The sequence below is a fragment of the Trichomycterus rosablanca genome, chromosome 20, assembly GCF_030014385.1.
Source record: "Trichomycterus rosablanca isolate fTriRos1 chromosome 20, fTriRos1.hap1, whole genome shotgun sequence".
Taxonomy (NCBI): Eukaryota; Metazoa; Chordata; class Actinopteri; order Siluriformes; family Trichomycteridae; genus Trichomycterus; species Trichomycterus rosablanca.
The window spans coordinates 3,035,506-3,060,000 of NC_086007.1; the positions used below are offsets into that span (position 1 = coordinate 3,035,506).

Sequence of the window (24,495 nt, forward strand, 5' to 3'; positions counted from 1 at the left end):
AGCAGAAATGAAAAATCAGAACCATCGCAGCGTTATGATTGGATTGGTTGGACTGGGTTCTTTCTCACTGATAAATCACTCAGTGGATAAAAGCTTTTTAATTAATGAATAAATACGAATGTGTCCTGTTCTTAGAGAAACTAAAATAAATAAAGAAATAAAGACACCATTAAGAGGTTCTAGCTTAATAAATTAAAAGCATTTGTATGAATTCAAGTGCTGATGCTGCTTTAACTAAAGTGTTTTTTTTTTCCTGAACACGCTTTACTTACCGATCTGACGGGAAGATCTCACTTACAAATGTTCACGTCCAGCTATCATCCATAATCACAGCATTTTAATCCATTCATTCATTCACTGTCTGTTTTACTAACACTTTATTCTGGTCAGGGTCACAGTGCGTCTGATTCAGTGAGCAAAAACCAGGAAACACCCTGGATCGGTCACCAGTCCATCACGGAGCTTCGTACCTCTATTTGCACATCTTTGTACTGTGGGTGGAAACCTGAGCACCCAGAGGAAACCCACACGGACACGGGGAGAACATGCAAAAGAAAAGAAAAGCAGAGAGTTTGGTTTAGTTTATTAGGATTTTAACGTCATGTTTTACACACTTTGGTTACATTCATGACAGAAATGGTAGTTACCGCTTACACAAGATTCATCAGTTCACAAGTTTGACATCAAACACCGTCATGGACAATTTTGTATCTCCAATTCACCTCACTTGCACGTCTTTGGACCGTGGGAGGAAACAGGAGCTCCCGGAGGAAACCCACACAAACTCCACACAGAAAAGACCCGGACCGCCCCACCTGGGGATCGAACCCAGGACCTTCTTGCTTTGAGGCGACAGTGCTACCCACTTACCCACTGTGCCGCCCGAAGCAGAGAGTAGGAGGCCCAGAGCGAAGATGATGGAAGTTGTCCATGATTTTTGCTGCGATCCAGGAAACACAAACAACGCATCAAAACAAAACACAAAATGAAATGTAATTCATTAATGAAAACAGTGGCAATCTGGTCCCACTGTGGTTTTAAACCCTGGGCTGGGAAAACGAACCCAAGCCCTTCTTGCTGTAAGGTGTCCAAATACTTTTGGTCCTATGGTGTATGCCACTGGGTGAAATGGTTAATGTAAATTGTCCCTAAATATAATGGAGTGTGAATGAGTAACACTCAACTAACTAACCCCTCCAAAATCCCAGTCATCAAATTCCAACGTTTACATTTTCAGCATTTAGCGGGCGCCTTTATCCAAAGTGACTTACAGTACTGTGACAGTATACAGTCTAAACAATTGAGGGTTAAGGGCCTTGCTCAAGGGCCCAACAGTAGTAACCTGGCAGTGGTGGGGCTTCTACCAGTCCAACCAATTCAACCTTTACAATTCCAATGTCCGACAAGCTCGTGGTCAGGTGTCCGAATACTTTTGACTATGTAGTGTATACCAATGGCTAGACAGAAAGACAGACAGACATACAGACAGACATACAGATAGACAGAAAGATAGATAGACAGACAGACAGACAGACAGACAGACAGACAGAAAGACAGACAGACAGACAGACAGATAGACAGACAGACAGATAGATAGATGGGCAGACAGAAAGATAGACAGAAATACAGACAGACAGATAGTAGACGGACGGACAGATAGATAGGTAGGTAGATAGACAGACAGACAGATAGGTAGACAGACAGATAGGTAGGTAGGTAGACAGACAGACAGATAGGTAGACAGACAGACAGACAGACAGACATACAGACAGATAGGTAGGTAGGTAGGTAGACAGACAGACAGACAGACACCAATGGCTAAATCGGCTGCTGTAAATTGTACAGTAACCGTGTAATGACCTGTTAATAAAGAAGTGGACTAACTAACCCCTCCAAAATGTCTCCAATGAGTCCAACGTTATTTACCTCTTTAACAGGACTGCCTAATATCTCATTAACAGCAGGTGAAAAATCCACCAGTTCAATAAAGTCTCAATAAAAAACTGCGACTGGTTTTAAATGTGGTCGTTTTTATCAATGGAAATCAGCGGGACACAATACACTTAAAAATCAGTGATTAGTATCGATTACTGACGACCATTATCGGTTCATTAGTGCTGTAGTGGCAGTGGCTTTACATCCTGATGAACGCTGTTTAGTGGCCGCGTCTCGATACTATCGATTCGTCCGCGTGATTAACGACGGACGTTTTCATGCTGTTGCATCATGCTGTGTGAGCGTAGCGCCGTACGTTCGATGAGACGCTCTTTGGTTCTGCTGTAGCTGAAATGAAAACGATCACGTTCACTATATAACCCAAAAGTACGTGGGATTAATAAAAGCTTCCTGCCCCCTCCCTCACTTCCCCCCTGCACCTATAACAGCCTCCACAATTTGTGGATAATTGCGCCCATTTAACCGAAGGAGCGTTTGTGAGCTCCAAGGGTCGCTCCTCTCCAGAAGACTTTTTCTTTCTCCTTGTAATTGGCGATAAGTGTTGAGTCGAGTTTAAAGGTGGTAATTTTAGAGCGGGGGGGTTGTTCCATGCACAGCAGCATTTAAAACTAATGCATTTTGTTCCCCTTTCTCCCAATTTAGGGTAGCCAATTTGTCTTCCGCTGCTGGAGACCCTGATCACATCCGAGGGGGGTATATTCCCCAGACATGCACCCCCTTCAACCCTTTCTTATTCGCCCTTACTGTGATGGATTTGTGCTTGAGGTCGGTCTTGCGCCTGGAGAGTCACTCGCTGATCTCCACATTTCTCCACTTCTGTACAGGCACCTCAGGTTACTAACCAGGGTCCTTGTACATCCAGTCCGGATATTTCCCACCCAGCCGAGTGGGTGGGGTGGCCAATTTTGTGTGCTGCAGGCACTGCCGATCGTGCCCGCTAAAGAGCTCCCCGCCGACCGGTAGCAGAGTTGAGATTCAAACCTGGGAGTTCAGAATCCCAGCGCTGGTGTGCTAAACTTTTTTAACCTTTAACTTTAGGTTCAGTTTTGATAAATATAACAACCTTTAACACACAAACTCTTCCTCTTCACCAGGACCAGAAACTGAAACTATATTATTAAATTTATCAGTAATCATGTCAGATTTGATCCTGTTAGGTTTCCAGGACGTGTAAAACTATGTTAAATATGTTAACCAAGGTCGTGCTTATTTTGTTTCCCTGCAGAATCAGGGCGCAGCGTTTGGATAACGGCAAACCCCTGGTGTGTCGGGTGAAGAATCCGGCTCTCGCTCAATCTCTAGAGACCAAAATCTACATGAAAGTTTACTGTAAGAATATTTTTATTATATTATAATTTTTATGTCGTGTTATTACATTTCAGTGGAAGTATCAGGTCATAAACACATGCTCTAATAGATAGATAGACAGACAGACAGACAGACAGATATATAGTGAGACAGACAGACAGACAGACAGACAGACAGACAGACAGACAGACAGACAGACAGACAGACAGAGACAACCACAGAGACAGACAGACAGACAGACAGACAGACAGACAGACAGACAGACAGATAGATAGATAGATAGACACAGACAGACAGACAGAGACAGACAGACAGACAGACAGACAGACAGACAGATAGATAGATAGATAGATAGATAGATAGATAGATAGATAGATAGATAGATAGATAGATAGATAGACACAGACAGACAGACAGACAGACAGACAGACAGACAGACAGATAGATAGATAGATAGACAGACAAAGAGACAGACAGACAGATAGACAGATATATAGTCCTGGGTGTTAGTAGTGTTACCGGTTAGTGTTTCGCTATGCTATCGTAGCTATCTGTCCATCCAGTCCATCCACTGTACATGTTTTCGTACATAAACTCGTATGTTAATGAAATAGTTTTTTATTATGGTTCCAGTGAAACAGAACGGCTGATCTGGACCTGAACTGAATATTCGAGCTGATAGCAGAACGCTTTCGTTTGTAACTCCTGGTCCTAATTGCTCCCTCATTTCCTGCATAAAGAGATTTAATGTGCTGTAATGCACTAAATTCATTTTAGAGCCGTTAGATCACACACAGGGAACTCAGTGTAACCGTTTCAGTGATCAGGAGACGGATTGTCCAGTCCTAAACCATCAGGTCCAGGAGGAGCACATCGGTCAGCAGGATTCAGGTTTAAGTGAAGTCGTTAAGTTCAGTATATTGGCCGAGTTCATTTCATTGCTGTGCTGGTGTTTAAATAAAATGTGATTGTAGTGGATCAATACCATATAACATGATATAATATGATATATCACAGATGCTCGGGTGGTGCAGCAGTAAATTACACTAACCTACTACCACTGGGATCTGGGGTTCTAATCCATAATAGTTCTACTGGATGGTCAGACATCTTACACCATGCAGACAATCATACATATTAATCATACAGACATGATTGCCTATGCTAGGAGGTGTGTTACTACAATGTGCCTATTGATTCCAAGCAAACTAGACCCACCATGACCCTGACCAGTGGGGTTAAAACAATAATATAATATAATATGCTCAGGTGGTGCAGTGGTCATAATAAGCTTCCTTATTAGGCATGATTGGCTGTGGCTGAGGGGAAGGAAAGGGGAGTTCCAAAGCCTGTCCAGGGTATCCCGGACCGGAACCGGACCTGCCAGGACCCTGACATGGATAAAACAGTTAATGAAAACGAAAAACAAAAAGGCATTTTTACCTGCTGAACTGTCGCTCACTGAATGTTTTTCAGTTTATTATTTGGTTTAAACTCTAGAGACTGTTTGTGCTGCAAATTTAAATTTTTTGACGCACCACAGGCAACCACGTAGGTAGGCAGGTAAGTAAGTAAGTAAAAGCAATCAAGCTAGCCTATCACCGCCGAGATCTATATAGGCATGATTGGCTGTGTCTGAGTGGGATGAGAGGGGAGTTCCAAAGCCTGTCCAAGGTATTACTACATTGCTCCCAGTGTTCCCTGGTGGAACCGGACCTGCCAGGACCCTGACATGGATAAAACAGTTGATGATAATGAAAAAGAGGCATTTTTACCTGCTGAACTGTTGCTCACTGGATGTTTTTCAGTTGTTTATTATTCGGTTTAAACTCTGATTGTGATTGTGCAGCAAATGTACAATTTCTGACACACCACAGTCACCCTGATAGGAAGGATCAATGAAGCTAGCCTATCACGGCTGAGATCTATATAGACATGATTGGCTGTGTCTGAGGGGGAGAATGGGGCTCTATAGCCTCTCCACGGTATTAATGCATTGCTCCCAGTGTTCACTGGTGGAACCGGACCTGCCAGGACCCTGACATGGATAAAACAGTTGACAATGACAATGAAAAAAGAGGCTTTTTCACCTGCTGAACTGTTGCTCACTGGATGTTTTTTAGCAGTTTATTATTCGGTTTAAACTCTGATTGTAATTGTGCAGCAAATGTACAATTTCTGACACACCACAGTCACCCAGGTATGTAGGTAAGTAGGATCAATCAAGCTAGCCTATCACTGCTGAGATCTATATAGACATGATTGGCTGTGTCTGAGAGGGAGAGGGTGGCTCTAAGGCCTGTCCACGGTATTCCTGCATTGCTTCCAGTGTTCCCTAGTGGAACTGGACCGGTCAAGATCCAGACACAGTTAAAACAGTTGATGAAAATGAAAAAGAGGCATTTTTACCTGCTGAACTGTCGCTCACTGGATGTTTTTCAGTTGTTTATTATCCAGTTTAAACTCTGATTGTGATTGTGCAGCAAATTTACAATTTCTGACACACCACAGTCACCCATGTAGGTATGTAGGTAGGTAGGATAAATCAAGCTAGCCTATCACCGCTGAGATCTATACAGACATGATTGGCTGTGTCTGAGGGGGAGAATGGGGCTCTATAGCTTCTCCAGGGTATCCCTGCATTGCTCCCAGTGTTCCCTGGTGGAACCGGACCTGCCAGGACCCTGACATGGATAAAACAGTTAATGAAAAAAAAAAAAAAAAATGAATTTTTACCTGCAGAACTGTTGCTCACTGGATGTTTTTCAATTGTTTATTATTCGGTTTAAACTCTGATTGTGATTGTGCAGCAAATTTACATTTTTAGACACACCACAGTCACTTAGAGCTCTTTCCTCTGCTGTAATGCTTAATGCGCAATAAAACGAGCTCATCCCCCCGTCTGTACGAGTTTATTTACTGTGCTGCTGCATATAAAGAAATGAAAGGTCAGCTAGTTCACCACGAGTATGTTAGTAACCACTTAAGCTAACTAGCAGATTAAAACAAAAAGCAACATGTTGTACCGCAGTAATAAACAATCAGACGTTTATAAAATGGAGATCGTGATCACGGCTGGTAGTAGAACCCTAAATCTGAATCCCACTGATCTGTGATATAGTTTAGGTGCCACTTTACGGCAGCAGCTTTTTGCTGCATTGGTTTTAACGTTGGCCCGCGTCCTGTATTTGAAGATTAGAGGTTCAGCTCTGCAGCGTGTGCCACTCTCTTGGACCGGGATAAATCTGCTGGCACGCTCAGCACTTTGTGGGAGTTTGGCTCGAAAGTATCTGATTCATCAAACGCTGAAGCACATTTCTGCCAGCAGTATTTAGCTTCATCCAAAATCTAAATCTGAGTCCAGTGTGCTCACTGTAAGTAAGGTGAGTAAGTAAGTAGTAGGTAAGTAAGTAGGTAGTAGGTAGGTGAGTAAGTAGGTAGGTAAGTAAGTAGGTGAGTAAGTAAGTAGTAGCTAGGTAAGTAAGTAGTAGGTAAGTAAGTAGGTAGTAGGTAGGTAAGTAAGTAAGTAGGTAAGTAAGTACATAGGTAATTAAGAAGGTAGTACATAGGTGAGTAAGTATGTAGGTAAGTAGATGTAGGTAAGTAGATAGGTGAGTAAGTAATTAGTAGGTAAGTAAGTAGACAGTAGGTAGGTGAGTAAGTAAGTAGGTAAGTACGTAGGTAAGTAAGTAAGTATGTAGGTAAGTAAGTAGATAGGTGAGAAAGTAAGTAGTAGGTAAGTAAGTAAGTAGGTAGTAGGTAAGTAAGTAGGTAGTAGGTAAGTAAGTAGGTAGTAGGTAGGTGAGTAAGTAAGTAGTAGGTAGGTAAGTAAGTAAGTAGGTAGTAGGTAGTAGGTAAGTAAGTAGGTAGGTGAGTAAGTAAGTAGTAGGTAGGTGAGTAAGTAAGTAGATAGGTAAGTAAGTAGGTAGGTGAGTAAGTAAGTAGATAAATAAGTAAGTACGTAGGTAATTAAGTAGGTAGTACATAGGTAAGTATGTAGGTAAGTAAGTAGATAGGTGAGTAAGTAATTAGTAGGTAAGTAAGTAGACAGTAGGTAGGTGAGTTAGTAAGTAGGTAAGTACTTAGGTAAGTAAGTAAGTAGGTAGGTAAGTAAGTAGATAGGTGAGAAAGTAAGTAGTAGGTAAGTAAGTACGTAAGTAAATAAGTAGGTAGTAGGTAAGTAAGTAGGTAGTAGGTAAGTAAGTAGGTAGTAGGTAGGTAAGTAGAGTAGTAGGTAAGTAGGTAGGTAAGTAAGTAAGTAGGTAGTAGGTAGGTAAGTACGTAGGTGAGTAAGTAAGTAGGTAGGTGAGTAAGTAAGTAGGTAGTAGATAGGTAATTACGTATATAAGTAAGTAGGTAGGTAAGTAAGTAGATAGTAGGTAAGTAAGTAGGTAGGTGAGTAAGTAAGTAGATAGGTGAGTAAGTAGGTAAGTAAGTAAATGCGTAGGGGAGTAAGTAAGTAGGTAATAGGTAAGTAAGTAGGTAGTAGGTAGGTAGGTAGGTGAGTAAGTAAGTAGATAGGTAAGTAAGTAGGTAGGTGAGTAAGTAAGTAGATAGGTAAGTAAGTAGGTAGGTGAGTAAGTAAGTAGATAGGTAAGTAAGTAGGTAGGTGAGTAAGTAAGTAGATAGGTAAGTAAGTAGGTAGTTGAGTAAGTAAGTAGATAGGTAAGTAAGTAGGTAGGTAAATAAGTAATTAAGTACGTAAGTTATTCATGACTGTTAAATGGACATGAAACGTCACTGTAGTCAATAATAATTACTGACGTGGAACGTGGAGACCATGTCTAGAACGTTCTACACCAACAGTTCGACAGTAAAGTCCATTTAATTACCGACTCCACGCTGCTGTGGCTGGATTTTTGTCCCAGAATGTTTTTATGAGAATAAAAATCTGCTCCAATCATTCAGATTCATTCAGAAGAGCAGAAAATCAATTTAAAGCCTCTTTAAAAATATTTCCATTCATTCTGATGGCAGTTTTCTCAGCTTCTTCACACTCCCAGTTAAATAAAATAGTACACTGTGGCAGGCCACGTCGCTTTTCTGGCGGCCTTTCATTAGCATGCGCGGCCACCACGCTGTTCTTCTCTTCTATCCACCTACAGACGTTAATTATCTTTTCTATCTCTATCTTTCTCCCTCCGTCTGCCGTCTCCTCCCCCGCCGGCCCCCGGTTCCATCACTACTCATGCACTAAGTGCTAATCTTGCAGAAAAGATGTCCAACCTAGCAGCCTTACTCAGCACGCCCGGCTCATCAAACCCGCGCCCGTTTGCCAGATTGCGAGCGAGGTGCCACTTTGTCATGCCCGCTCCTCGTCCATCCATCGGCAATCACAAGGGCTGAGATTTGATTTTTATGGAGGCATGTTTTATTCAGGAGGCGCCGGCTAATTTATTCATATTCCGCCTCACCTTATTACGGTTTAAACATCTGTTATTTTGCTTTATGGAGTGAAGCCAGGACGCCGCTCACTCTCGACGCTTAATGCTTTCATCAGAGCACCGGGCCGGCCTCGGCGCTGCCGCCGCATTAAACGCCTCCCAATTTAACGGTCCTGTCAGGGAATAAAATGAGCCGTTCTTTCTGTCCGGTCACTCCCGGCTCGTATTTCTTGTGTTTGCTGTTTTTCTTCCTGTGTGCCGGTGTGAGGGAGGAAGTGCACTATGTCCAAATATTCTGCATCAAACCTGCGTTAACTAATGATCAAAATATATATACTGTACAGTATATATACACACACACACACACACACACACACACACGCTCAAACGCTGAAGCACATTTCTGCCAGCGGTATTTAGCTTCATCCAAAATCTAAATCTGAGTCCAGTGTGCTGGACCAAAGAGCACTCTGTTCTCACTGGTAAATGACAGTTGAGGTAGGTAGGTAAGTAAGTAAGTAAGTAAGTAGGTAAGTAAATAAGTAGGCAAGTACGTAAGTAGGTCAGTATGTATGTAGGTAGGTAAACAAGTAGGTAAATAAGTAAATAGGCAAGTAAGTAAGTAAATAAGTAGCTAAGTAGGATGGTAAGTAAGTAGGTAAGTATGTAGGTCAGAAAGTAGGTAAGTAAGGAAGTTGGTAAGTAAGAAGTAAGTCATAAATTGGGTAGGTACATAAGTAAGTAAGGAATTTGGTTAGTAGATAAGTAAGTAGGTAAGTAAGTGGGTAAGTAGGTTGGTCAGTAAGTAGGTAAGTAAGTCGGTATGTAGGTTGTAAGCAAGTAAGTAAGGAAAATGGGTAAGTAAGTAGGTAAGTAAATAAGTAGGTAGGTAAGTAAGTAGGTAAGTCAGAAAATGGTAAGTAAGGAAGTTGGTAAGCAAGTAAGTAAGTAGGTAAATACATAAGTAAGTAGGCAAGTACGTAAGTGGGTAGGTAAGTAAGTATGTAGGTAAGTAAGTGGGTAGGTAAGTAAGTACGTAGGTAAGTGGGTAGGTAAGTAAGTACATAGGTAAGTCAGTAGGTAAGTATGTAGGTAAGTAAGTAAGTACGTAAGTAAGTACGTAAGTAAGTAAGTAAATCTGAACTATAAGCGATCAGTTACTACTCCTCCACCCTCACCGTTTATAACCAAATATCCCAACTGTAGTTTGGAAGCTGGGGTCAGAGCGCAGGCTCAGTCATTGTTTGGTGCCTAGAGGGTTAAGAGCACTTTTCAAGGGCTTAAGAGAGCTGCACGGCAGAGCTGGGATTCAAACCCACAACCTTCTGATTGATAGCCCAAAGCTCTACCCACTAGGTCCCCCAAATGGTCAGTTTAAAACCTTTGAGCTTTAAGGTGTCATTTTGGAGCAGGAGCGTATTTCTTGCATGACAGCATCTAATCCCAAAGTAATATAAAGCTTGATTGACTGTGGACAGTGTTTATTGTTTATCTTTATTTTTTTACTTTTTTTTCGATGCTTCCTGTGTGTTTATGAACAGATTTAAATGTCAGACAGTAAAAAGAGAGTAAATCCAGTTTCACAGCTCACTTGTTTTCCCTCAGTCCCTCCTCAGGCTCCAGTGATCGAGGGTTTGAGGGGTGATGAGGTGAAGGCTGGTACCTCGCTCAGGCTGGTCTGCATCTCATATGGAGGAAATCCTTTAGCCACTCTGCACTGGACCAAGGTGAGAAAAAGAGTCTGAGGCTTTTACTGCTATAGTGAGAAGAAAATCATTCATTCATTCATTCATTCATTCACTCACTCAGTGTTTGTTCTACCACCTTTATCCTGGTCAGGGTTGTGGTGGGTCTAATTTGTGTCTATCTATCTGTCTGTCTGTCTATCTATCTGTCTGTCTGTTTGTCTGTGTCTGTCTAATCTATCTATCTATCTATCTATCTATCTATCTATCTATCTATCTATCTATCTATCTATCTATCTATCTATCTATCTATCTATCTATCTGTATATACTGTATATATATATATATATATATATATATATATGTATATATATCTGTCTGTCTGTCTGTCTGTCTGTCTGTCTGTCTGTCTGTCTGTCTGTGTCTGTCTATCTATCTATCTATCTATCTATCTATCTATCTATCTATCTGTATATATATATATATATATATATATATATCTGTCTGTCTGTCTGTCTGTCTGTCTGTCTGTCTGTCTGTCTGTCTGTCTGTCTATCTATCTATCTATCTATCTGTCTGTCTATCTATCTATCTGTCTGTCTGTCTGTCTGTCTGTCTGTCTGTCTGTCTGTCTATATATAAATGAAAATGTTCACTCGCTTTGTGTAATTGATATATATCTGATATAAATATAAATATAAATGTGCTCGTCAGTGTTTGTAATTCTATGCTACATTTTTACCTGCGTCTCAAACAGCTCAGCTAACAGAGACACTGAGAACAGCACAAACAAACCAGAGACTCACACTCAGCAGCAGCAGCATTGTGCTCTCAAGGACCTGAAAGGAAACGATGCCTTTATCCTGGGGCATGAATAGTGTGTGATTGCATTGTACTTCATCTGCTGGTGCTAATGCTAAAGTCTGGAGAGCTGAAAGTTAGCTCATTTTTCATAGCTGGAAGCTGCTTTCAGAAAAGAGGAAACAATCTTAACAGATATTTCAGCCATTTACTGGATTTCATTCCCTCGTCTGTGATCTCTATTTTTATTTATTAGTCTGACTTTTTTATTATACTTTTTAACTTGTGTATTCCTTTCTTCTTCCTTCCTTCCATCCTTACATTTATCCATCCATCCTTCCTTCTTTCCTTCCTTCTTTTCTTTCTTCCTTCCTTCCACACTTCCTTCTGCAGTACCTTCCTTCCCTCCATCCATCCTTCCTTCCTTCTTTCCATCCTTCCTACCTTCCTTCCTTCCTCCTTCCACACTTCCTTTTGCAGTACCTCCCTTCCATCCTTCTTTCCTTCTTTCCTTCTTTCTTTCCCCCTTTTTGATTTTGTGAAATTTATATTTTAATAATTTTGTTTACATAATTATTTACGTTTAACTTCATTTAATTTAATTTGCTTTACCGTTAGGCCAGCATTTAAAAACCATTATCTGTAAAAAAAAAAAAAATAAAAAAAAAATAAAAATCTATTATTACAAATAATATAAAATTCACTTTGTTGAATGTGTGTGTTTATGCCCTATATCCAGTGTGTATTCGTGCCTTGTACCCAATTCTATCGACTGATTGCTGGATCCATAGCGATCATAACCAGGATACAGCATCTATTAAGAATAAATAAAATAATTTTATACTTTTGGTTTTATAGAACATAGAACAATGATATAGCTTAAGTTTGAAATCACTGACATTATCCCAGTACTCAACATTAGTTCTCTGGATTTATCAGAACTTAGTCTTTAGTCTTTTGAGATTGAACTGCTGAATGTGACTGAACTGGAAACTCTTTAGTGAATCTTCAGCATGGGTGGAAGAGTCTGTGTCATGTTTGTGGATGAGATGTTCAAAAATCTTGCTTTAAGGTGTCTGGAACATAACCTCTGAGCAACACCATGATTCAGGCTAAAATGGTTTAAATGTTTTTTGTTTGTTTGTTTGTTTGTTAGAATGGGGAGGTGTTATCTACTATCTGGGAGATGGACACAGTGTCCAATAAGGCCAGCAGTATGTTGGATATGGAGGTGAAGCCAGAGGACAATAAAGCTGTCCTGCAATGTGAGGGAGCCAATCAGGTGTCCAAATCTATGGAGATCAGTCGAACCCTCACCGTGCTCTGTGAGTCACTACACATTACTATATTGTACACATTCACTGAGAACAGGTTTCAATCATTTTCATCCATCCATCTATTATCATCCATCCATCTATTATCATCCATCCATCTATTATCATCCATACATCCATCTATTATCATCCATCCATATATTATCATCCATCCATCCATTATCATCCATCCCTCCATCCATCTATTATCATCCATCCATCTATTATCATCCATCCCTCCATCCATCTATTATCATCCATCCATCTATTATCATCCATACATCCATCTATTATCATCCATCCATCTATTATCATCCATCCCTCCATCCATCTATTATCATCCATCCATCTATTATCATCCATACATCCATCTATTATCATCCATCCATCTATTATCATCCATCCATCCATTATCATCCATCCCTCCATCCATCTATTATCATCCATCCATCTATTATCATCCATCCATCCATCTATTATCATCCATCCATCCATCCATCTATTATCATCCATCCATCCATCCATCTATTATCATCCATCCCTCCATCCATCTATTATCATCCATCCATCTATTATCATCCATCCATCTATTATCATCCATCCATCTATTATCATCCATCCCTCCATCCATCTATTATCATCCATCCATCTATTATCATCCATCTATCCATCTATCCATCTATTATCATCCATCTATCTATTATCATCCATCCCTCCATCCATCTATTATCATCCATCCATCTATTATCATCCATCCCTCCATCCATCTATTATCATCCATCCATCTATTATCATCCATCTATCCATCTATCCATCTATTATCATCCATCCATCTATTATCATCCATCCCTCCATCCATCTATTATCATCCATCCATCTATTATCATCCATCTATCCATCTATCCATCTATTATCATCCATCTATCCATCTATCCATCTATTATCATCCATCCATCTATTATCATCCATCCATCTATTATCATCCATCCATCTATTATCATCCATCCCTCCATCCATCTATTATCATCCATCCATCTATTATCATCCATCTATCCATCTATCCATCTATTATCATCCATCCATCTATTATCATCCATCTATCCATCCATCCATCTATTATCATCCATCTATCCGTCTATTATCATCCATCCATCTATTATCATCCATCTCTCCGTCTATTATCATCCATCTATTATCATCCATCTATCCGTCTATTATCATCCCTCCATCTATTATCATCCATCCATCTATTATCATCCATCCCTCCATTCATCTATTATCATCCATCCCTCCATCCATCTATTATCATCCATCCATCCATCTATTATCATCCATTTATCCATTATCATCCATCTATTATCATCCCTCTATTATCATCCATCCATCTATTATCATCCATCCATCTATTATCATCCATCCATCTCATCCATCCATCCATTCATCTATTATCATCCATCTATTATCATCCCTCTATTATCATCCATCCATCTATTATCATCCATCCATCTCATCCATCCATCCATCTATCATCCATCCCTCCATCCATCCATCCATCTACCTATTATCATCCATCCCTCCATCCATCTATTATTATCCATCCATCTATTATCATCCATCCATCTATTACCATCCATCCCTCCATTATCATCCATCCATCTCATCCATCCATCCATCTATCATCCATCCCTCCATCCATCCATCCATCTACCTATTATCATCCATCCCTCCATCCATCTATTATTATCCATCCATCTATTATCATCCATCCATCTATTACCATCCATCCCTCCATTATCATCCATCCATCTATTATCATCCATCCCTCCATTATCATCCATCTATCCGTCCATTATCATCCATCCATCTATTATCATCCATCCATTTACATAATTTTTAGCCACATTATTGTTCTATCTCAGTTAAACACCCTGTGCCTCAGTGGTGAGGCGATTATGATGTACTTTATCATAACTTCACTTTGACATAAAGCCCAAACAAAGACAGAATATCCTGTTTAGGATCACACACATCAACACACACTCTGATCTGTCATGATATATTATGTTAACTAAGGTAACCTGTGCACACCAGTACTCACTTACAGAATAATACTAGTTATAATGCCATAATAAAGCTACATACTTCTTCTGTTTTTGCATATTCTCAAACATAATTCAGACAGTAAAAAAGTAAAACTAAATTAAATATAAGACAAAGGGAAGTGAGTAAACACAAAATGCATTTCTTTAATGATCATTTCCTTTAATATAGAAAAAAAGTGGATTCCAATTAACTAGACACATCCAGCAGTCACCTTATAAGAACCCGTCGAACAAAGTGTTGTAGTCTAAAGGTCTCAACAAACAGCAGAAGAAAACATAGTTTCAGTTAAGAAGAAAGTCACTAAAATACATTTATTACACGATCATTTTCTTTATTGAAGAAAATATGGATTCCAATTAACTCGACACAGCCAGACTTGTAGCCCTTCAGAATATTTGTCACCTAAAAAGAACCAAAAGGTCTCAACAAACAGCAGAAGAAAACGTCGTTTCAGCTACAAACTTACTGAAAGTTACTGAATTACACTGATGTCAGTGTGGAAAGGATTACAAGCATGCAGAGAAACAGATGGACTACAGTCAGTAATTGTAGGACTACAAAGTGCTTCTGTATGGTAGGTGGAGCTGATAAAATGGACAGTGAGTGTAGAAACAAGGAGGTGGTTTTAATGTTATGGCTGATCGGTGTATCACACAGTCGTCGAGGGATAATCTCAGACACGGTGTGAATGTTAAACGTGACATTGTTTTATCGTGGCTTTTAAAATATCTCATTAAATTTGAAGTGAAAGAAGGAGGAAATCTCGCAGCAGACACCAGCGTCCGGGTCGTATTCACAGCCACTTTTAATTAGCGAAGACTTTAATTGGAGCACTCTGATTTATAAGAGCGTATGAAGTTGCAAGTGAGGTGTTGGGGGGGGGGGGGGGGAATCAATTAGCGGAGTAAATGACTGTGGTTTACAGCTAACGGAAAACTTGTAAAAAATAAATAAATAAAAGCTGAGCATACAAAGGAGTACAAAAAAATCTGAGGTCCAGTTAAAGGTCCAGTTAAAGATCGTGACCTGTAAAACATCTTTAATTCACACTTTTAAGTTTGTCGATTTGAACAAATCCTCATAAACTGTGGGCCAGAAGTCTTCACATTTACTGTGTATGGACAAATGTATATACACACACCCTTCAAATTTATAGACTTCAGCTGTTTCGGCTGCACCTAATGTGAACGGGTGAATAAAGTGAATCATATAAAAGAAACAATAAGCTTCCAATTTAGTGGAAACGAACATTGAGACGGATATTATCCAAACACCGTGTTTCAGTTGCTTTCAAACCCCAAAACACGCTATGCCAGAAACTAGTTCACCCTAAGGACCGGGTCCCTCGACACAAATAGAGTAACGTAGTGTATGCTGTTAGATGCCGGGAGGATTGCCTGTACATCGGGGAAACTAAATAGCCACTGGTGAAACGGATGGCCCAACATAGAAGATCAATCTCTTCTGGCCAGGACTCCGCGGTTTACACTGACCTGCAAGCCAGCGGCCACTTATTTAATGATGACGATGTGCAGATCCTGGAGCGCTGATTTGAATGGGGAGTCAAAGAGGCCATCTATGTGAAGAGGGAACGACCATCCCTGAACCGTCGGGGGGTCTGAGAGTACATCCCTCACCATCTTACAATGCTGTAATAGGAGCTATACCCCAATCATATGTGAAAGGCACACATGGCCATTGTAATTAATGCTCATTGTGATTTGCATATGGGCCTGATCACCGGTTTTATCGTTATGCAAATCAGCTGCATATAAGATCGGGGTTTTCACCACCAGCTCAGACTGAAGAAGTCACTTGGATGAGTGACGAAACGTTTCTCTACAACAAACTTGTGTCCAGATGAACTGATTCAACTTTGTGGATTTGTGTGCCTGGATTATTGAGCATGCATCAAGAGACTAGTGGAAGCAGTTTGTGCCCAAAGCAAGGTCTATAAAGATTTGATTTGATGGGTTTGGTGTAGAAGAATTGGAATGTTTGTTGTTTGTTGTTTGTTAGCTTGGCTCCCTTGTTCAATGTCAATACCTGACTTCTTAAATGCTTTTTTTTTTTTTTTTTTTTTTTTTACTAAATGGGCACAGATTCCCACAGACAGATTTCAAAGTCCTATGTAATGCCTTCACAGAAGGGTGAGGGCTTTTATATTTACGCCCATGGTTTTGGCATCATGTAGTGCATATATAATACATATACATTAGGATGAATCTGACACACCGCCTGAATTCAGATAATGAAATTAAACTTTACACATTAATTCTTCCAAAAGATTTTTAAAAATTAATGTTGGAACTGGACTTGTTACAGCCATTTTAGCCTTGTTCATATTTTTATCTGGAGGTATGGTAATGGATAATTGTTTTGAATTATTTGAATTATAATAATGTTTAGCACATGTAATGTCACCTGGTGCCGCGTCATACGGTTGCGTTGTGACGTGTAGGGGCGAAGGGCATAAACGTGTGTGGGGGGGGGGGGGGGGGGTGTAAAGGTACTCATGGTGGAAGATCTGGGTGTTTGTAGAAACACACTGTTTTGACCACGCACTTCACTATCAACTCATAAAATTCTGATGTAAAAATAAGTCATCATCTTTTGTCTACACAAACAAAACAAAAATAAATTATCCTAACGGCAGCCGAGGAGTGTGCGTTAATCCAGCCAGGCGCTCAGGAACTATGTTTGAAGTATGGACGAAATGGTCGACACAGGACTATTATTATTTATTTATTTATTTATTTATTTACTTACTTATTTATTTTAAGAAGCCATTAACCCTGACCTACGCAAACAATGCCGCAGTTCTTTGTTTATTTATTTATTTTTATTTATTTATTTTTTAAAAAAGCCATTAAGCCTGACCTAGGCTAAAGATTCTACAGTTCTTTAGATGTTTATTTATTTATTTATTTTTTAAGAAGCCATTAACCTCTCTCTCTCTCTCTCTCTCTCTCTCTCTCTCTCTCTCTCTCTCTCTTTCTTTCTTTCTTATTTATTTTTTAAGAAGCCATTAACCCTGACCTAGGCTAAAGATGCTGCACTTTTTATTCATTTATTTATTTATTTATTTATTTTTGTTTCCTTAGTATGAGCCAACACTAATCCATTTGAAAAACTCAATTAGCCTAAAACATCCAAACGTGTACAGAAATGTTAGTAAAAAAAAACAATGCTAACCTTTGCTATTTTGTGTTTTCTTTAACTTTCCGGGTTTATCAGTCGAGCCGTTTAAAGTGGAGCTGGTGGGATCGTCGGAGGCTGTGGAAGGAACGCAGGTGAATCTGTGCTGCTTCACGAGCTCCAGTAATCCACCCGTCCACATCCGCTGGTGGCTCGGCTTCAAGGAGCTCAACAACACCGTCACCACCATCACCGAGGTAAAAGTCCTGGCATTTCTGAGTCTGAGTCGACTACCAGGAACGTGTTTAAGGTTCTCAGTACATAAATTATATTCCTGTAGAATTCCATCAGTCATCAGTGAAGTGAGAACAGTTCTGTTATTGACTGAACGCAGTGGGAAGGTGATGCATTATACATAGTGGATCGTAGTAAATAAGTCAATATCAGCTGTTAGTCGTTAGGAAGCCACAATTACACACAGATTAAAAAAAAAAGAAATTAAAAGGAAATGGTGTGGACACAGAATATTAAATATTCTCTTTTAGCGCTGTTTATCCTGGTCAGGGCTGCAGTGGGTCTGATTTATTGGATGAAAGGCAGTAAACAGTTTGTCACACACTTAGGGCAAATTCTAGTGGCTCTAATAAACCTAACTGCTTGTTTTTGGACTGTGGAAGGAAACCCACGCAAACATGGGGAGAACATGCAAACTCCACACAGAAAGGACCCAGACTGCCCCACCTGGGGATCGAACCCAGGACCTTCTTGCTGTGAGGCGACAGTGCTACCCACTGAGCTACCGTGCCACCCTGAAAAGCAGTAAACAGTTAAAGTCCAGTCGCCAGTTCATCAACGAACACACACACACACTCACACACTTCAGAGCAACTCTAATGAACCTGACTGCATGTCTTTTGACTTGTGGGGGGAAACCGAAGCGCCCGGTGGAAACCCACACAGACACAAAGAGAACATGCAAACTCCACACAAAAAGGACCCAGACCGTTCCACCTGGGAATCGAACCCAGGACCTTCTAGCTGAGAGGCGACAGTGCTACCCACTGCACCACCATAGTTACTATTATCGTAATTTTTATAGATAGATGATTCGGTTATATCAGGTTCGATTTCTGTGTGGAGTTTGCATGTTTTCCCCATGTCTGTGTGGGTTACCTCTGGGTGCTCCGGTTTCCTCACACAGTACAAATACATGCAGTGAGGAAAAGTAGAGCTATAAAAATTACCCCAAGTATGAATGTGTGTGTGTGTGTGTCCTGTGATGGACTGGCAACCTGCAATCTGTAGATAGATAGACAGATGGATGGACGGATGGATGGACGGATGGATGTATGAATGTGTGTGTCTGGATGGTGTCTGTCTGTCTGGACGGACAGACAGACAGACAGATAGATGGATAGATAGACAGACAGATAGTTAGACAGACAGACAGACAGACAGACAGACAGACAGACAGGCAGATAGATAGATAGATAGATAGATAGACGGACGGACAGACAGATAGTTAGACAGACAGACAGACAGACAGGCAGACAGACAGACAGACAGACTATAATAATTAATAATATTGATAATAAAAAAAATAATAAAGATAAGAGAATAAATAACTGTGCAACTGTAATTATAAGCATATAAAGACGTCGCTAAATAATGTGCAGTATATAATGTTTTATACATGACTTCTTTAAATCATTTTATTGCAAAGTGTTTTCCTCTTTATTTGATTCTAACTGGAAAGGCTTCAGCAGATTTTCCCTTTAAACCTTTAGAAATCAGCTGATGTAGAAAGGCGTGTCCTTCCCCCTCCTAAAGTTTAAATCTGACCCTTATAAAGTCCATCCCTGATGAATAAAACGTTCATTCTATGTGTTAATAAAACCTTCTTTAGAAGCCTGTTGCTATTCAGCCGTGCATCAGTGTGAATGTTTTGAACACTGAAGCGTTCACAGCCTCGACGCTTCCATTCGTCTCTGATTCATTTACTCGAATTATAAATCACTTTGCTCCTTTTGAAGTGCGACTCTGAGCTTTTTAAGAGCCTGATAAATCTGAGACGGTGAAACACTGTGGAATTAAATTCCTGTGGGGACTCGAGCGCTCAGAATAAACCGCTCTTTATAGTGGAGTGTTTGATTAAAACTAAATACGCTATTATAGTACAAAATAAAGCCAAAACACGTTGACCCCGGCTACGCTCCAATGATTCGGTCCTCGGTTTGGATCCTCTTTGCTGCCGTTTCATTTTCACTGAGATTTCAGCCTGGTGACGACTTTTTCCTTCTTAATTTCTTTCTTTATCTATTTGAAAGAAAGGATTGATTTGAATAAAATTTAAGTGAATAAAAGGCAGTTCGGGCGACCGCGTGCCTCTCTAGACTTTATTTATTTTGATGAATTTTCCATTTAATTTTTTTATGCTTTCATTTGCATCCTCCCGTCGTTATTTAATGACACTTGATCACATCACAAAATAATTTTTAAAAATGACCTTTTTGCATCATGCTGGTTCGCGGACGGTGTTTTCGTCGCTAGCCCATGTTGCTTTGTGACATGTTTACTCTTCACTTGACAGTAATTAAGCGTTTGCTGGAGGGTTGCGAAGGTGAGGCTGAGGCTGCCTTCACCTACTCGCAACAAAGACCTCGTGCAAATGAACTCATCTCATCAGGCTTTATTTATTTATTTGCTGGTAAAAAGTGCATTATTAATTTAAAGCTACTGCTAATAGTACATTTTACATTGAAAATCAAATACACAAAGTGCTCAGCTTAGCGTTGGAACCCTTTCATCAAAAAATTACTGAATACAATGTTTATTAAAGAGCTATTTTATTTATATATAATTTATATAATTTATATATAATATAATAAACATTTTGTTAAATTTAATATAACAAAATTATGTATCATTTACATTTAAGAAATGTGACTGAATGTGTGTCAACATACATGCAAAGCGTCTGTTAATACAGGTTTTTTATACAGTCTCTACACTTTTATACAGTCATTTTGAAACATGACTGCAGGAATTATTTGCGTCCAGAGAATTAGTGAGGTCAAGCACTGACAGAGTTCAGTGTGCTGTGCATGTCAGTCAAGTACTTTCACACTAAAAACGTTTCTCTAGAGACATGTGGACGTGTTCTTTGGACATGTGGGGTTGTCATTCTAAAACCGGAAAGGACCCTCCCTAAGCTATTACTAAGTTTAACTTTTGTGTGTGAGAAGGGGGAGAGACAGAGACAGAGCAGTAAGATTAGCTTGCATCCCCTGCATTAAATCAAAGACTCAAAGGTCAAGGGTGTGTCTTGTTTCCAGTCTTGTTTGTGATATTCATGGACAGAGGAACTTTAATATTTCCAACTTTCCTCACAATCTAGTCGTATCCAATTACCCGATTGCATTACGCTTCCTCTCTACTGATGATTATCCCTACTGCTGATTGAGGAGAGCGAGACACGTGTGCAGTAGCCGACTGCATCTTTTCACCTGCACGAGGCGAGTTCATATGCAGATCAGCTTTGTGAACGGAGATCCACACCTGATTAATGCATTATTCCTTGACTCTGTGCAGGCGCCATCACTCAGCAAGCAGAGGTCATAATTGCATCAGTTATGAGGTTCTTCTCCGGCTTCCCACCCTGTATGAACAACAGCCAAACGTTCTTCATGTGGCCGCCAGCTCTGGTGTGCCTGAGTGCTCATATTTGACTATTTTGGTGAAATGTGGGGATAAAGCAGAATGATAATGTTCTGGTATCTGTTTCATGCTCCGTGTAGACTTCCTTAGAATGCCTCACACCTACATACATAACACACACAGCCACACACACAACACACATGCACACATACACACCCATATACACAACACACACACTTACACACACACAGTTCCAGACTGACACACCTACACACACAACACATACAGACACACACACACACACAACAAACACAGACACACATACACATAACCCACACACTGACAGACCTACATACATAACACACACAGCCACACACACAACACACATACACACCCATATACACAACACACACACTTACACACACACAGTTCCAGACTGACACACCTACACACACAACACATACAGACACACATACACATAACCCACACACTGACAGACCTACATGCATAACACACACAGCCACACACACAACACACATGCACACTTACACACCTATACACATAACACACACACACAGACTGACACACCTACACACACAACACATACAGACACACACACACAGACACACACAGACTGACACACCTACACACACAACACATACAGACACACACACACAACAGACACACTGACACACCTGCATACATAACACACATACAGACACACACACACACACAACAAACACAGACACACATCCATACAACACACACACTTACACACCTATACACATAACACACACAGTAACACACATACACACCCATATACATAACACACACATACACAATGCAGACACACAAAAAACACCTACACACATAACACATACAGCCACACACACAACACACATACACACACTTACACACCTATACACATAACACACACACACATACACAGACTGACACATCTACACACACAACACATACAGACACACACATACAACACACACACTGGCACACCTGCAGGCATAACACACACAACACACATACAGACACACACAACAAACACACACACACCCATACAACACACATGCACACTTACACACCTATACACATAACACACACAGCCACACACATGCACACATACACACCCATATACACAACACACACATACACAATGCAGACACACATACACACACACACACACACACACACAAACACCTACACACATAACACATACAGCCACACACACATACACAACATAAATAGACACACACACACACACACTGACACCTACATACATAACACACACAGCCACACACAACACACATGCACACATACACACCCATATACACAACACTTACACAATGCAGACACACAACACACACACTGACACACCTATACACATTACACACACACACACACAGCACACATACACACCCATATACACAACACACCCATACACAACATAAATAGACACACACACACACAACACACAGACACAACATTTTATTCCACACATGGTTTAGTCTGTTACCATATCTAATTAAAGAACAGTCGAGGCTTTGTACAGATGACCAGTTGTCCTCTTGGTGTACTCTAAAGTGGACCTCTGGAGTTCCATCAAACATTTTGCATTAGAGTTTGAAGAAACTAGAATGAGAATCCTCGTTGGAGGTCGTAGTTTTCTTCCGAGCAAGAATAAAGGCTAAAAATAAATAATAAAGCTCTAAAAGAAGACCAGCACGCCACCCTTATATCATCTTATCATCAGTCTAATCAGTGTTATCAAGACATTTTGTGTTTAAGGGTGTGAACGGTGGGATGATGACCATGTCCAACCTGACCCACGTCGTATCCAGAGAGGAAAACGGACTCCCGCTCACCTGCGAGGCCTTCAATAGAGGAACCCGTTTCTCCAGCGTCCAAACCTCAACTCTCAACGTCTACTGTGAGTGTGAATGCCGACGCTGCCACCTTATAATAAGCATGTCAGTTCCACTTCCCGCTGTAATTACATTTATTACAGAAAGTCAATCACTGTGTGACGGTTAATTACAGTAATTAGTTTCATAACGTTGCCACTGTCACTCTGCGGAGTAGGCTTGTCATTATGAAGGTCTCTCGCTGTCTCCATCTCTGTGTTAGATCCCCCTCAGAAAGTCTGGTTAGACGCCCCGGCTGAAGGAACTCTGCTCCAGTCGGGCACCACCATTCGGCTGGTCTGCTTCTCCAGTGGAGGAAACCCTACAGGCAAACTCACCTGGCTGAAGGTGTGTATAGTCAGGAGCCAGTTTATCAGATACACGTACCTTGTTTAAACCTTAACCAGCTGTTTTATAAAGTTAAAGTACAGTACAGTTGTGGTCAAAAGTTTACAGACACTACATTTGAGTAGACACCATCCAACTCCCCACCCCGTGCAGGCTCCTCGGACAGCCGGCAGAGGTCAGACAAACTGAAGCCGAAAAGAGAAACCCAGGAAACTTCCTCCTATCAGATATAGCCTGTTGTGCCTGTTAGATGCCCAGACAGGTTGATAGAACATCCAGACAATTCACAGACACCTCAATGGATTCATGACTTGGTTTTAGTCCCAATCGTCCAGCAAAAAGGCACCAACAACAGCTGCTTCCACCCCAACAGTATTTGTCATTACAAAATAATACAAAATCATTCTGACTGATCACATGATCGGCATAACAGGGCATTTCCAACATTTCTATCCTGACATGATTGGTTTCTTCCAGGGTGACAGGCACCTATACACATGTGACCCCACTAAATGGTTTGCTTCATATGAGAATGATAGATCAGACATTGTGGCCTTCACAGTCACCAGAGATCAACCTGTGTGTGTGTGTGTGTGTGTGTGTGTGTGTGTGTAGAATGGTAAAGTACTGCAGGTCCCATCTAAACTCATCCAGTCTGAGCGTGGCGTGTCACGGGAGTACGTTTTTAAACTCCAACCCAGCGATAATTTAGCAACGTACCGCTGTGATGCCACCAACGAGGCCAAGAAGGTTCGATCAGCCGAGACCAAACTCCGCGTTCAGTGTGAGTCCATTATTCCTAAACCCTATCCCAAGCCTAACTGTACTCTAGCTCAACCATATTATAACTCTAGTCATAACTAAATCCTAACACTAGGTCTAACTC

General features: G+C 40.5%; 1 protein-coding gene across 1 annotated transcript in view; it reads left to right on the forward strand.

Moving 5' to 3' along the window:
- nphs1 (NPHS1 adhesion molecule, nephrin) overlaps nucleotides 1-24,495 on the forward strand; it is a 114,588-nt gene that overhangs the window by 53,741 nt on the left and 36,352 nt on the right. The window contains exons 7-13 of the mRNA XM_063016447.1: nucleotides 3,182-3,285; nucleotides 10,254-10,375; nucleotides 12,291-12,459; nucleotides 17,788-17,945; nucleotides 23,146-23,287; nucleotides 23,485-23,609; nucleotides 24,225-24,393. Coding sequence (XP_062872517.1) covers nucleotides 3,182-3,285; nucleotides 10,254-10,375; nucleotides 12,291-12,459; nucleotides 17,788-17,945; nucleotides 23,146-23,287; nucleotides 23,485-23,609; nucleotides 24,225-24,393 — 989 coding nt within the window. The remainder of the gene's footprint in view (nucleotides 1-3,181; nucleotides 3,286-10,253; nucleotides 10,376-12,290; nucleotides 12,460-17,787; nucleotides 17,946-23,145; nucleotides 23,288-23,484; nucleotides 23,610-24,224; nucleotides 24,394-24,495) is intronic.